The 16362-nt window shown below is 38.0% G+C and overlaps 1 protein-coding gene across 1 annotated transcript in view; it reads right to left on the bottom strand.

Annotated features, from left to right (window-relative positions):
- Positions 1-1749: 1749 nt before the first annotated feature.
- The window catches only part of LOC109027241 (uncharacterized), a 70934-nt gene continuing 56321 nt past the window's right edge, over positions 1750-16362 (bottom strand). The window contains exon 4 of the mRNA XM_031012561.2: positions 1750-2106. Coding sequence (XP_030868421.1) covers positions 2074-2106 — 33 coding nt within the window. The 3' untranslated portion in view covers positions 1750-2073. The remainder of the gene's footprint in view (positions 2107-16362) is intronic.

A 16362-nucleotide genomic window follows, 5' to 3' on the forward strand; every position in this document is an offset into this window, starting at 1 on the left:
ATATTTGCGTTTATTTCTGGGTTCTCTATTTTGTTCCATTGGTGTATGTGCCTATTTTTGTACCAGTACCATGCTGTTTTGGTGACTATGGCTTCATAGTATAGTTTGAAGTCAGGTAATATAATGCCTCTAGATTTGTTTTAGTTTTTTTTGTTTTTTGTTTTTTGTTTTTTTTGCTTAGTCTTGCTATGGCTATGTGGGCTCTTTTTTGGTTCCATATGAATTTTAGAGTTGTTTTTTCTAGTTCTGTGAAGAATGCTGTGAAGAATGATGGCAGTATTTTGATGGGGATTGCATTGAATTTATAGATTGCTTTTGGCAGTATGTTCATTTTCACAATATTGACTGTGCTTATCCATGGGCATGGGATGTGTTTCCATCTGTTCATGTCATCTATGATTTCTTTCAGCAGTGTTTTGTAGTTTTCCTTGTAGAGGTTTTTTGACTCCTTGGTCAGGTATATTCCTGAGTATTTTATTTATTTTATTTTTTTGCAGCTATTGTAAAAGGGGTTGAGTTCTTAATTTAATTCTTCACTTGGAAACTGTTGGGTATGGGTTGAAAAACTATTGGGTACTACGCTTACTACCTGGGTGCAATATATTCATGTAACAAACTTGCACACGTATCCTCTATATCTAAAATAAAAGTTGAAATAAAAAAAATGACTGATGATAGAGAAATAAAGGACAATCAGTGACACAGTCATATTCCGTGGCCAGAGCAGAAGACCCAACCTCAGAGAAATGTGGAATGAAGACACCCTTGATTCCTTTTCCTCATGACCCCTAGTACTTATGGTTGTTGATAAGAAGTTTTATGTTATTCTGATCCATGATCCATTATAAATCACCTAATTTTTTTCTCTCTGAAAGCATTTGAACTTTTTATTTATATGTGATGCTTTTAAATTTACAATAATTTGCATTGATGTCTTGATTTTTATTATTCAATTTACAACTCACATGCTTGGCACTTATCTAAAGACTCACATGGAACTTCAGATCTAGAATATTGTTTTCTATTATTTCTTTGAAAATTTCTTCCCTCTGTTTTCTCACTCTATGTTCTTATTAGTTGGATGTTAAACTCTTCTAAGTTGGTGCTGTTCCCTGGATTGTAATTTTTAAATCTGCAGTCATTTTTTGTTTAATCTTTTTTGTTTATAGTGTCCAATATCTTTAATGTTTGGTATTTTTGCATTTTTTTTTTTTTTGAGACAGTGTCTCGCTCTGTCACCCAGGCTGAAGTGCAATGGCACGATCTTGGCTCACTGCAACCTCTGCTTCCCAGATTCAAGCTATTCTCCTGCCTCAGCCTCCCGAGTAGCTGGGACTACAGGTGCCTGCCACCATGCCCGGCTAATTTTTGTATTTTTAGTAGAGACAGGGTTTCACCCTATTGGCCAGGCTGGTCTTGAACTCCTGACCTTGTGATCTGCCCGCCTCGGCTTCCCAAAGTGCTGGGATTACAGGCGCGAGCCACCATGCCCAGCTGCATGTACATTTTTAATTAAAAATATTATTTTTAGAGATTTTGTCTGCTGTCTGTCTTGTGCTGACTTTCCCAGAAGTGGCAACATCTCAAATTTCAGAATGTGGGCATATACTAAGGCAAAAATGCATGTTAATACTGATAGACCAGTTTGAAGATAAACACATTGTTGTTGTTTTTTGTGATTTATTTCTTTTATTTGGCTAACGGGATAAATCCTTGCCTGCCAGGCATTCTGTACACTGAAGTGGAAAGTTTCATTGTTTAGTATTTATTATCCAATTATTCCAATTTTCATACCCACCTTTTTTTTCACACCGGTGATTTATAGTATTAAACGTTTCCAGGGTCTAGCCAGTCATATTAATTTCCTTTGCACACATCATAGGGGATGGATTCTTATACTGTATATCAACCACTACTTCTCTGTGTGTTCTCTATCTTGCAGAAAATTGAAATTACTGTATCTATCATTTTCCCCATGCCAAATGTCATTATTTTAGTTCACATACCCATAATGTCTCTTCTTTGACTCATAAAAGCCATGGTAATGTAACTTTCAGGTTCTTCTCATTTCAGTTAAAACTTGCTTTCACCATCAGGGTTTTCTACCTAAATAACATATATAATTATGTCATTATAAAGTTTAAAAACTTCTCTAATTTCACCATTGACTGGGGAATTAAATGTAAACCTGTATTTTAGCCTACAGTGTCTGTAAAAATCTGTCCCCAACATAATATTTGTGTATGCTTTTAATAATTAACTTAACTTGACAGTATTTTATTCTATATTTTCTAGACAGTATGCCTATTAGAAAAGGGGCAGGTTTTACTTACCTGTGCATCTCAGTGCCAACAAAAGTTTGCCACAAAATTTTTTTATTAATTGATTCCAAACACTTTTTGAGAATTCCTACAATATCAATTATTTGTCTAGATTCTGGATATACAGTTTTGAAGGAGACATAGAGAATTACTGTTTTCATAAAAATCTGTCAGACATATTAAATATATGTGTAAAACTTTCCATCCTGTCTCCTTCCCATCCATGTCCTGCAGCTGAATTTTTCACCATTTTCATAAAATAGCAAGAATATTTAGAATTCTGGGTCTTGTAAATTCATTTGTGTGGTGTAAGACTTAAAATTAATACTCAAAATTATGTGCTACCTTGATATCTGGTAAAATCAGGAGGGCTTGAATGTCCTAACCGCAAGTTCCCCTCTACATTCTGACTCCACAGATAAGGCCCCCTAGATAACCAACCCTATCTATCAAAGGATCAGGCATAATTCTGGTTCATCTCTGTATTGTGAGTTCAGTTTCCCAACAGCTATGAAATTATTCAAATAAGGAAATCACATTGTCCTACAGGAAACAGGAGTACCCCACCCTCTTGATGCCACAAAGCCAGTCTTCCATGACCCCTGGTTGCTCACTCTGTTCCTATGCACAATCCCTGTGTGGTGCAGTGTCCCCTTCCTCCTAGATGTGAGTGTATGTGACTAATAGCTGCTGTTGATCTAATTTGTCCAGTGTTGGGAATATATATGCAATTGTTCCTACAACCATAGGGCAAGAAAACCTCTCTCACAAATGAGATGAATAGGGAGCTATTGAAATAATTCCTCTGCTTGTAAATCTGTACATTTCTTTGACTTATCTAGCCTAAAGTGTCTTCTTTCGTAAAGGTTTTTCAACTTATCAGGAAGATTTACTCCATTTTCTTTACTATTTCTAATTTTTATTAATCTCTTTATAGTATGACATATCTTTTTATTGGTGCATATTGTCTTCTCTCACATATCGTGAGCATCTCAAAGAAAAAATTCTCTTTTTATTCCTAGTAACTAGTAATATGCAGAATACTAAGTATTTGCTCAGAATTATTGGTTAGAAAAATCAATATATCCAAATATATGTTCTTCTTTTTAGCTGGGGCTCAGCAACCATTTAGAACCATTTCACTGAGAGAGTCTTCCATGGTACCTATTATTTAGCAAAACTTAGTAACCTAAGATTAAAAGTTATGGCCAAGAAAATTCAGTTTGATTCCTCAAATAGTTTTTGTATATAAAGAAAATAAGCATGTAATAATATAATTGAAGTGGAATGTTTTCTATACAATTGTATACCATTTGAAGATTTCATTTTTATGATAGTATATTGAGATAACTAAATGTACAAGACAATAGAAAAAGACTAGGAAAGAACATGTTCTAAAATATGTCTCAATGAAGTAAATAGTTCCTGAGAGCTCTTGTATATTCAGGCAATATAATCTTATGGAAATTGCTGGAAAACCATTCGAAATCAAAAGAGTGGCAATCTCTGTTCCATTCGGATTGCTTCATTAAGTGGAAATAATAGAAAGCCATAGGAACTTTCCGTCATCATTTCTGAACAGTTGATTGAATTCCTAATAAATAATGGAAGGCAGAATACGCAAAGTGGCACATTGTTAAATTCTTGTACTAAATGTTTTGAGAGAAAGTCTGGGAAATAGGGTTCTGATAAATTTCTATATAAATCAGTAAATAACCTAATTTGCCAAAGGAAGGAGTAAACTACCTCTGTAGTGTAGTGTTTATTGGAGCAATGAGTTGCCTATGTTCTTTTATGTGAGAGAGAGAAGAAAAACAGAATGGAAGTACAGATAAATAGAGAAAACGAAGACTTCATATGGGAACCGAATAGCAGAGAATGTTCCTATGATTTTCAGTAAAACAATTGCAACATACTTTAGTGTGCATAATTCTAGATAATGGCAAGAAAAAAAGCATAGCCTTTTGACATTTTACACAAGAATTATCCTTAGTGACAAAATATGTTAAGAATGCTATTTCATAGTGACATATCCATTCACAACCCTAATGTATTAGACTTTGCAATGTCTAATTGCATCAAATAGATGCTACTATGAAATAAACCATCTCAAAACTTACCAGCTTAAAACCATTTATTTAGCTTATGATTTTGCTGGATGTCAAATTAGGCTGGGCTCAGTTGGACAATTTTTCTTATTGGATGAGCTCCTTCATACATTTTTAGTCAAGATGTGATCAGCAGCTTTGGTGATCATGGCTGGGCTTTCTCATATGTCGGAGGCCTTTTGTAAGACAACTAGATAGACTCTGTCCTGGTTCACACAATCTCTTATCATCCAGGAGACTATCCCAGGCTTGTTCACATGGTGGCTGGGCAGAGTGTCAAGAGGAAAGGAAGCATGCAAGGACTCTGGAGGTCTGGTCTTTGAACTGCTACACTATTATTTTTACTGTATTGTATTTGCCACCACAGAATCATCTCAGATTGAAGGGGTGGAGATTTATGGACTTCTTCGTAAGAGAAGCTATGATGTCACGTGGCAAAAGATAGTGATTTAGAGAAGAACAGAGTACGGTAATTGTAGAAATTTAGCACATACATCTACAGAAAAAATGGAGACTACTGAGAACAAAGTCCTAGAAAATGATGACGGACATAAAATATTTTAAAATCAGAAGTTCTTTCAGAATATTGTTTTAAAATTTGATAAGTATTTATTTTAGGTTTTTATTTCCATTGACCATTTCTCACAAGTATTGAAGAATGTAATAGCAAAACAATGGATCTTGCACAACATAAATGTAAGCTAATCTACAAAGGAATATAAACTCAGTTGCCGTTACTAATTACACAAATTCATGGTCTTCCATTGATTCTATTCCAGCTAAAATTAAATTTTCAGCTATTCTTGTGTAATTTATTATAGGTTAATAAATTTGAATGGAAAGGGTTTACTGATAAATTTGATATTTCATTAATATTATTTAAAAACATGTAATAATTTAAAAGATCTAGGCCGGGCGCAGTGGCTCACGCCTGTAATCCCTGCACTTTGGGAGGCCGAGGTGGGTGGATCACAGGTAAGGAGATGGAGACCACCCTGGCTAACATGGTGAAACCCCGTCTCTACTAAAAATACAAAAAATTAGCTGGGTGTGGTGGCAGGCACCTGTAGTCCCAGCTACTCGGGAGGCAGAGGCAGGAGGATGGCATGAACCTGGGAGGCGGGGCTTGCAGTGAGCCGAGATCGCTCCACTGCACTTCAGCCTGGGCCATAGAGCAAGCCTCCATCTCAAAAAAAAAAAAACGAAAAAAAAAGAAAAAAAAAAAGATCTAGATGATAACAATTTAAAAGGCAATGATTGATTGCAGCTTTCAGTTATATTTGTTATTAGAGGAAAAAATGAATAGATTCTCTCTGTAATTGATAAGGAGTATTTTTTTAAAAATTTCCTGTATCATAGCTAAAAATCTGACTCCTACAAAAACATGAAACCTCCTTCACGTAACTATAGAAGTTCCCACTACAGAGTGAGTGATCATAATCAACCGGTGTTGGTTCTAAAATGTGACCTAGTTAAATTATCTGCAATATTTCTTAAAACAGCATTTTCAGCTTCCATCACATAAAGATTGATTATATAGAAACAGAAAACTGAGGTACCCAAATAAAACACTCCCTAATTTATTTATTATTAGCTAGCTCAGACAGCAAGGAATCCAAAGTTTTATCCAATTCAGATAACTCATATTCAAAGAATATTACCATGAATATTTATATTAATAATCCATTTTTATATACTGGCAGCCAAACAAAACAGTGCTGAAATGAGTTGACACGAGATTTCAGAATTTGAAAAAGAGAGAGACATCTACCTGAATTGCTAATTGATGAGAATACCAGTAAAGACACTAGTGTTATTATTTAAGTAAGATAGTGACTAAACTCTTCCCCCAAAACACAGAGGAGATGAAACAAGGTAATTGCTTTTCTACAGTCTAAATTATAAAGCATGCCAGTGCTAAAAATTATGTTTGACTTCATATGGGTACCGAATAGCAAAGTTCTACGACAGGGAAAAATAATTTTGCTTAACTTTTAGACAGATTCAGTGGCATATAGAAAGCATAAGATATTTTCCCTTTTCTCCATACAAATTTTAAAAATATAGAATAATTGAGTTGAATTGTAGTGCATGTCAAAGGAACATTTCATTTGTTCTCAATTGGGTTATTATTGACATGATCAACCACATCAATTGTAGGCTATTGCCTATGGGGACAGAGTTGGAAAGAGGAATAAAAAACTTTCATTTTACTATTGGTTAAACCACAGCTATTTGAATCTAACTTTCAATGCCACTTAAATTTATCGTACATGTATTTCATAGAAATAAATAATTGGACTAACATAAAAACCTACCAGTGTTAGAAGCTCAACCTGAATGAATATGCTTAGCTAAGTCAATTTCCTTTCCAAGTCTATATATTTTCCAAAATATATTCATATATTTTGGTTATAATTTCAAATTATGTTGTTCAATGAAATCGAACAATTTTTTTTAAAAATCAGTATAAGTATCTGTAGCTATTGGCACACAAGATGTTAAACTGTTACATTATTTTCAAAACATGTTCCAAACTTAAAATACTATGTCATCCCAAACTGAGTCAGAACGTTTGGAGATTGTCTGTTATTAACATAGTACCTGATGAGCAGTGTTAGAATTATTTAGAATCACCAATTCAGTATCTGTGTTATAAGCACTGTGTCTGTGTTATAAGCAGCGTGTTAAACTTTTCAGATTATGGCAAACATAGTTTCTTTCCAAGTCAAATTTGCAACTGAATGGAAAAGCTCACCATTTTTTCCTTAATCTTTTAATTGAATTTTTTATTTGTACAAATTTATGGGGCACTTGGTTACACATACATGATGTGTAGTGATCAAGTGAAGGTATTTAGAGTGTCCATCACCTGAGTACAACACACTTTTATTAGCTATAATCACCCTACTGTACCATCAAATATTAAATTTATTTCTTCCCACTGTATATTTGTACTTTTAACAGAGTCTCTCTTTGTCATTCCTCATACTGTCCCCGCACACTCACCTTTCCCAGTCTCAGTTATCTATCTTTCCACTGTCTACCTCCATGTGATCACATTTTTAACTCTCACATGTAAGTTAACAGCATGAGGTATTTATCCTTTTGTGTCTGGCTTATTTCACTATGATAATAACCTCTAGATCCATCCATATTGCTCCAAATGATATGATTTAACTCTTTTTTATGGCTGAATAGAATTCCATTGTGTACATATATCACATTGTTTTTAAACTTTTAGGTATGGGGTACATGTGCAGGTTTGTTTTATAGGTGAACTGCAGGTCCTGGGGCTTTGGTGTACAGATTATTTCACCATCTAGGTGACAGACATAGTATCTGATAGGTAATTTTTCTGATCCTCTCCCTTCTCCCACCCTCCACCCTCAAATAGGCCCCAGTGTCTGTTGTTTCCCTCTTTGTGTCCATGTGTTCTTGTTGTTCAGCTCCCACTTATAAGTGAGAACATATGGTATTTGGTTTTCTGATCCTGCATTAATTTGCTTAAGGTAATGGCCTCCATCTCCATTCATGTTGCTGCACAGGACATGATCTCATTCTTTTTATGGCTGTATACTATTCCATGGTGTATGTGGTACATATTCCATGGTGCATGTGGTACACATACCACATTTTCTTTATCAAGTCTATTGTTCATGTGCATTTAGGTTGATTCCATGTCTTTGCTATTGTGAATAGTGCTGCAATGAACATACACATGCATGTGTCTTTATGGTACAATGAGTTAGATTCCTTTCGGTATATACTTAATAGTGCGATTACTGGGTCAAATGCTAAGTTCTTTGAGGAATCGACACACTGCTTTCCATAATGGCTGAACTAATTTATACTCCTACCAAAAGTGTATAAACTTTCTCTTTTCTCTGCTACCTTGCCAGCATCTGTTATTTTTTCACATTTTAATAATGACCATTATGACTGGTGTGAGATGGTATGTCATTGTGTTTTTCCACTTGTTTTTGTCACCTCTTTTCACCTTCCTGGTTAGCTGCATTCCTAGGTATTATATTCTTTTTGTGTCAATTGTTAATGGAATTGCAATCCTGATTTAGCTCCTGGCTTAGATCTTGTTGATGTATAGGAATGCTACTGATCTTTGTATGTTCATTTTGTATTCTGAAACTTTGTTGAAGTTGTTTATCAGATCAAGGAGCTTTTGGGCAGAGATTATGATTTCTAGGTATAGAATCATGTAATCTGTATACAGGGATAGTTTGACTTCCTCTCTTCCTATCAGGATGCCTTTTATTTCTTCCTTGTGCCTAACTGACCTGGCCAAGACTTCCAATACTATGTTAAATAGGAGTGAAAAGAGAGGGCACCCTTGTCTTGTGCCAATTTTCAAGGGAGTGCTTCAAGCTTTTACTCAGTCAGTATGATGTTGGCTATGTGTCTGTCATAGATAGCTCTTATTATTTTGAAGTATGTTTCTTTGGTGCTTAGTTTCTTGAGCATTTTTAACATGAAAAAATGTTGAATTTTATCAAAAGTGTTTTCTGCTTATACTGAGATAATCTATTGTTTTGGGTGGTGTGACAGTTAATACTGTTAACTTGGTTTGATTGAAGGGTACAAAGTATTGATCCTGGGTTTGTCTGTGAGGGTGTTGCCAAAAGAGATTAACAATTGAGTCAGTGGGCTGGGAAAGGAAAACCCACCCTTAATCTGGGTGGGCACCATCTAATCAGCTGCCAGCATGGATAGAATATAAGCAGGCAGAAAAATGTGCAAAGAGAGACTGACCTAGCCTCCCAGCCTACATCTTTCTCCCGTGTTGGATGCTTCCTGCTGTAAACATCGGACTCCAAGTTCTTCAGTTTTGGGACTCAGACTAGCTCTCCTTGCTCCTCAGCTTACAGACAGCTTATCATGGGACCTTGTGATTTTGTAAGTTAATACTTAATAAACTCCCCTCATATATATATTTGGTCAAGTGTTGATTTGAGGTACTGAATATCTTTGTTAATATTCTGCCTTGATGATCTGTCTAAACTGTCAGTGAGGTGTTGAAATGTCCCACTATTATTCTGTGGGAATCTAAGCCTCTTTGTAGGTCTTGAAGAGTTTGCTTCATGAATCTGGGAGCTCCTGTGTTGGTGTGTACATATTTAGATTAATGAGGTCTTTTTGTTGAATCAGGCCCTCTACCATTACATAATACCATTGTATAATATGTGTCATTGCATGGAAAATGGGTGTCTTGAAGACAGAACTGTTGGGTCTTGTTTATTATCCAAGTTGCCACTCTGTGTCTTTTAATTTGGGCATTTTAGGCCATCTACATTCAACGTGAGTATAGACATATATGAATTTGATCCTTTCATCATGTTGTTAGCTGGATATTATGCATACTTATTTGTGTGATTGCTTTATAGTATCAGTGGTCTGTATACTTATGTGTGTTTTTGTAGTGGCTGGTACTTCCTTTTCTTTCCATACTTAGCACTCCTTTCAGGACCTTTTGTAAGGCAGGTCTGGTTGTAACAAATTCTGTTAGCATTTGCTTGTCTGAAAATAATCTTATTTTTCCTTCACTTATGAAGATTAGTTTGGCAGGGTATGAAATTTTTGCTTAAAAAATTATTTTCTTTAAGAATGCTAAATATTGGCCCCCAATCTCTTCTGGCTTGTAGGGTTTTTGCTGAAAGGTCTACTGTTAGCCTAATGGGGTTTCATTTGTAGGTGACCTGCCCTTTGTCTCTAGCTGGCTTTAACACTTTTTTCTTTTATTTTGACCTTGGAGTATCTGATGATTATGTGTCTTCAGGGTGATCTTCTTTTGTAGTATCTCACATGGGTTCTCAGCATTTCCTGAGTTTCAGTGTTAGCCTCTCGAGTGATGTTGGAGAAGTTTCCATGGATGATATCCTGAAATATGTTTTTCAAGTTGCTTGCTTTCTCCCTATCTTTTTCAGGGACACCAATGAATTACAGATTTGGTCTCTACATAATCCCATGTTTCTTGGAGGTTTTGTTCATTCATTTTAATTCTTTTTTAAAAAAATTTTGGGCTGGGCACGGTGGCTCATTCCTGTAATCCCAGCACTTTGGGAGGCCGAGGCGAGTGGATCACTAGGTCAGGAAATCAAGACTATCCTGGCTATGGTGAAACCCCATCTCTACTAAAAAAAAAAAAAATACAAAAAATTAGCTGGGCGTGGTGGCAGGCACCTACAGTCCCAGCTACTCGGAAGGCTGAGGCAGGAGAATGGCGTGAACCGGGTGGAGCTTTCAGTGATCCAAGATCGCGCCACTGCACTCCAACCTGGGTGACAGAGCGAGACTCTGACTCAAAAAAAAAAAAAAAAGTTGTCTGAGTAATTTCAGAGAGCCAGTCTTCAAGCTCTGAGATTCTTTCCTAGCATGCTCTATTCTGCTGTTAATACTTGAGATTGCATTATGAAATTCTTGCAGTGTGTTTTTCAAATCTATCAGGTCAGTTTGGTTCTTTTTTGTAATGACTGTTTTGTATGTTAGCTCCTGCATTATTTTATTGTAATCTTTACATTCCTTGGATTGGGTTTTGACTTTCTCCTAAATCTCAATGATCTTCATTCCTATCCATATTCTGAATTCTATTTCTGTCATTCAGGCTAGTTAAGAACCCCTGCTGAGGACATAGTACAATCATTTAGAGGAAAGAAAGCACTCTGGCTTTTTGAGTTGACACAGTTATTGTTCTGGTTCTTTCTCATCTGTGTGAGTTGGTGTTCCTTTAACTGTAGTGTACATTGAGTACAGTGAGTGGACTTCTGGATGTTTTCAAAGGGCCAGGGCTTTCTGCAGGGTCTTTATTTGTAGCTGAATTCTTGCCTTTGATTTCACGGGGGGGTATATTAGAAAAGTATTTTTGGTGTTGAAGTTTTGGGCTGCGATCCAGTAGACGGTACTTAAGTGTAATGGCCAGTAGGTAGGGTCCTGCTTGGCCAAGTGACTCCTCTATATTTCCGCAGGATTGCAGCGGAGCTCCCTCTTTCTTCTCTAAAAGTGTGGTATCCTTGCCCACTTGAGTACTGGCTACAGATCTTGGCTTGGCACTCCTGGGCTGCACACTGCAAAGCTCTGGGGCAAGTTCAGGCTTTATGTTCCTTTCCCAGCTTGGAGGCAGCAGGCTAAGGGACCTAAGCAGTGGCTATGGCAGAGGGTCTTTCACTTGTCTCTTGGGGCTCCACCCCAGAGAGATGCAGAGCTGCTATCAATCAGTGCAGTCACCTGGGATGCAGTAGCTGTACGTAGGGGTGGGGAGGGCGGTTGAGGGAGTGGGTCCCCAGGTTAGACAGATTGGTCTTTTCTCCTTAGGGGCAAGTGCAGCTTGCTGAAGATGTAGTGAAAGCACTCAGGGTCTTTGTTCCTTCCCTAGTCCAAAGGCAGCAAGGGCGGTACCACTACAGTGGCCATGGCAGAGGGGATTTTAGTTCCCTCTGGGAGCTCCACCTCAAAGAAACATGGAGCTGCTGCTACTGGTAATGTTCAGCCAGGGGTTAAGGTGGTTGCACTGCTGGCCTGATCTGAGGACTTCATGTGCTGAGGAGTTGGGGTGTTGAAGGCTCATAGGGAGGAGAAACTGGGCTCCTCTCCATGTAGTGACTGGTGCACTGGAAGCCTAGGTGAAGCATTCAGGCTCTTTGTTTCTTTACCAAACCGAAGGCAGCAAGGGCAAAACCACTGCTGTGGCAGTAATAGAAGAGCTGTGGGTTGTCTCCACAGGCAAACTGAGAGCACCATCAGTAGGTATTCTCAGTTGTGGTTGGGGCGGCTGATCTGTGGTCCTGAGTCAGGGCCCCTGTTGGTGAAGAATGGGGCATGGGTGAGGCTCACAGGGAAGGGGGACTGGACTTCTTCCCATATGGGGGCTGCAGTGTACCAGAAGTACCAGTGTAGGACTAGGCTCTTCGTTCCTTCCTCAGCCCCAGAGGGGTTAGGGTGGCACCGCTGCAGGTGCAATGGTGGAGAGCTTGTGGGTTGACTCTGGGATTTCCTCCTCAGAGAAACGCAGAGCTGCCTCCTTCTGGTATCCAGGTGGGCTAGGGTAGTTGTGCTGGAGTCCCAGGTCTGGAGGCCCCACCTAATGAGAAGAAGTGCAATAGGGACCCACGTGAACAGTCTGACCACATTTCTGTGGGGTGGCTGCACTGTCCTAGGGATCCAGGCCAGTCCCTAATCACCAAGCACCCTCCAGAGCCTGAGAGCAAGAGTGGCAAGAGACGGAGGACAGCCAAGATGGCGGTCTGCCTTTCCCTCTGAGAGCTCCTTCCCAGGGAAACTCAGAACTGCTACCAGCTGGAGAGCCCCTGTGTAGGGTAGCTGTAGTCCCAGGTCGGTAGGTTCTGCCCAGTGAGGAAAAACGGGATCAGGGACCTGCCTCTGGCTGCTTTTCCGTGGGGCGTAGGGGATCCACCTCAGTCCCTCGTAACCACCCACTCTGTAGAACGTGAAGGCAACAGCAGGGAGGGCTGTGAGACACCCGAGATGGTGGCCTGCTTCTTCTTCTGGGAGCTCCATCTTGGGGAAATGCAGAACTTCTCCCAGCCCACGGGGGTGGGATGAGAGCGGAGGCGGGGGGTAGCTTTAGTTCTAGACCAGGGGACCTTATCCTGCAAGGTGCAGTGGAAGCGAGGCATACAGTCCATTGCTGCTCAGCTTCTTGGACTTGGCCCCTTTTCTGGAGGCATGTGAAGAAGGCTGACTTCTTAGTTGCTGCAGCTGCAGCCAGCAATGCCCACATTTTCTTTATCCATTCGTCTGTTGATAAACATTTAGGTTGATCCCATACATTTGCTCTTGTGTGTAGTGCTACAACAAACATGTGAGTGCAGATATCCCGTTGATATATTGATTTATTTTCCTTTTTGGTAGATACTCAGTAGGGGGGTTGCTGTATCAAATAGTAATTCCATTTTTAGTTCTTTAAGAAATATCCGTACTGTTTTCCATACTAGCTGTACTAGTTTACATTTTCACCAACAGTGTATGAGTACCCCTTTCCTGCATCCTTGCCAGCATCTGTTATTTTTTATCTTTTTAATATAGTCATTCTAACTGGTATAAGATAATATCTAATTGTGGTTTTGAGTTGCATGTCTCTGTTGATTAGTAGTGTTGAGTATTTTTTCATATACTTGTTTGCTATTTTTATGTCTTATTTTAGAAATGTCTATTCATGCCCTTTGCCCATTTTTAATGGGATTATTTGTGTGTATTTTCTTTTTCCTGTTGTGTTCCTAGCACAGTCTAGATATTAGTTCTCTGTCACATAAACAGTTTGAAAATACTCTTTCCCATTCAAGAGGTTTGTCTGTTCACTCTGTTCAGTATTTCTTTTGCTGTGCAGAAGTTGGTTTATCTGAGCCTTATTTGGCTATTTTTGTTTTTGATACCTGTGCTTTCGATCTTAGTCATAAATTCTTTGCCTAAATCAGTGTGATACCTCCAGCTTTGTTCTTTTTGCATAGGATTGTTTTGGCTATTTGGGCTCTTTTTGGTTCCATATGAATTTTAGGATTATTTTTTCGGTCAGAAATGATTCTGGTATTTTGATAGGGATTGCTTTGAATTTGTGGATTGCTTTGGGCAATATGATTATTTTACTGACATTAATTCTTCTGATACATGAGCATGGAATGTTTTCTTCCATTTGTGTCAGTTTCAATTTCTTTTATCAGTGTTTTGTAATTTTCCTTGTAGAGATCTGTAACACCCTTTGTGAAATTTATTTCTAGCTGTTTTTTCTTGTAGTTATTGTAAGTGGGATTGCTTTCTTGAGGTCTTTCTTGGCTAGATCATTGTTGATATATAGAAATGCTACTGATTTTTGTATGTTGATCTTGTATCCTGCAACTTTCCTGAATTCATTGATCACATATAGGAGTTTTTTGGTGGAGTCCTTTGTTTGTTCTAGATATAACATATATGATCTTACATGATATCATCAAAAAAGAAGAACAACTTGACTTCTTTTCAAATTTGGTTGCCTTTGTGAACCCCAAAACTCTGAGACAGATTTCAGTTCATTTAGACAGTTTATTTTGTCAAGGTTGAGGATGCATGCCAGGGACACAGCCTCAGGAGGTCCTAATGGCATGTGCCCAAGGTGGTCAGAGCACAGTTTGGTTTTATACATTCTAGGGAGACATGAGACATCAATCAACGTATGCAAGATGAACATTGGTTAGGTCTGGAAAGATGGAACAGCTCAAAGCAAAGGTGGGAAGACTGAAAGTGAGGGGGGTGTCTTCCAGGTCAGAGATAGATAACAGACAAATGGTTGCATTCTTTTGAGTTTCTGATTGGCCTCTCCAAAGGAGGCAATCAGATATGCATTTATCTCAGTGAGCAGAGGGGTGACTGAATAGAATGGGAGGCAGGTTGGCCCTAAGCAGTTTCCAACTTGATTTTTCCCTTTAGCTTAGTGATTTGGGGGCCTCGAGATTTATTTTCCTTTCACACTTTTTATTTCTTTCTCTTGTCTGATGGCTCTGGCTAGGACTTCCAGTACTATGTTGAATAAGTGGGGTGGAAGGGGGTATCCTTGTCTTGTTCTTGTTCTTAGAGAAAAGGCTTTCAACTTTTCCCCATTCATTATGGTGTTAGCTGTGGGTTTGTCATATATGAATGTTATTATTTTGAGGTATGGTACCTTCTATGCCTAGTTTGTTGAGCTTTTATCATGAAGGGATGCTAATTTTATCAAATGCTTTTTCTGCATCTATTGAGATGATCATGTGGTTTTTGTTCTTAATTCTACTGATGTATGAGACTTACTGATTTGCATATGTGGAACCATCCTTGCATCCCTAGAATAAAACCCGCTTGCCACTGGATTCAGTTTGCTAGTATTTTGTTGAGGATTTTCATATCTGCATTAATCGGGGATATTGGCTTGTAGTCTTTGTGGTTGTATCATTGTATGGTTTTAGTATCAGGGTTATGATGGCCTCCTAAAATGAGTTAGGGAGAATTCTCTCCTTTTTAAATAATTTTTTGATATGGTTTTAGGAGGGTTGCCATTGGCTCTTCTTTATGTATTTGGTAGAATTTGGTTGTGAATCCATCTGGGCCTGGGCTTTTCTTTTTTGGGAGATTTTTATCACTGATTCAATTTTGCTACTTGTTATTGATCTATTCAGATGTTCTATTTCTTCCTAATTCAATCTTTGCAGGTTATATATTTCTGTAAACTTATCCATTTTCTCTAGATTTTTCAGTTTGTCAGCATATAGTTGTTCCTAATAGTCTCTGATGATCTTTCATAATTCCGTGGTATCAGTTGTAATGTCCCCCTTTTCATTTCCGATTTTATTTATTTGGGTCTTCTCTCTTTTTCTTAGTCCAGCTACAGGTTTATCAATTTTGTTTATCTTTTTGAGAAACCAACTTTTCATTCCATTCATGTTTTATATAGATTTTTTTTTTTTTTTTTGAGACGGAGTTTTGCTCTTGTTGCCCAGGTTAGAGTGCAATGGCATGATCTTGGCTCACCACAACCTCTGCCTCCCAGGTTCAAATGATTCTCCTGCCTCAGCCTCCCGAGTAGCTGAGATTACAGTCATGCACCACAAGGCCTGGCTAATTTTTGTATTTTTAGTAGAGAGGGGATTTCACTGTGTTGGTCAGGTTGATCTCGAACTCCTCACCTCAGTTGATCCACCCATCTCGGCCTCCCAAAGTGTTATATTTAACATATATTTCTAGGTGTTATTAGAATTAACAACAATTAGAAAATAATTAGATTTTTTCTACTTTTTTGATGTAAGCATTTATTGCTATAAACTTCTCTCTTAGCAATGCTTTTGCTGTATCCCATAGGTTTTGTTACATTGTGTCTTCATTTCCATTTGTTTCAAGAAATTTTTTATTTCCATCTTAATTTCTTCATTGACTCAATGGTCATTCAGGTGCATGTTATTTAA

The sequence above is a fragment of the Gorilla gorilla genome, chromosome 5, assembly GCF_029281585.2.
Source record: "Gorilla gorilla gorilla isolate KB3781 chromosome 5, NHGRI_mGorGor1-v2.1_pri, whole genome shotgun sequence".
NCBI lineage: Eukaryota > Metazoa > Chordata > Mammalia > Primates > Hominidae > Gorilla > Gorilla gorilla.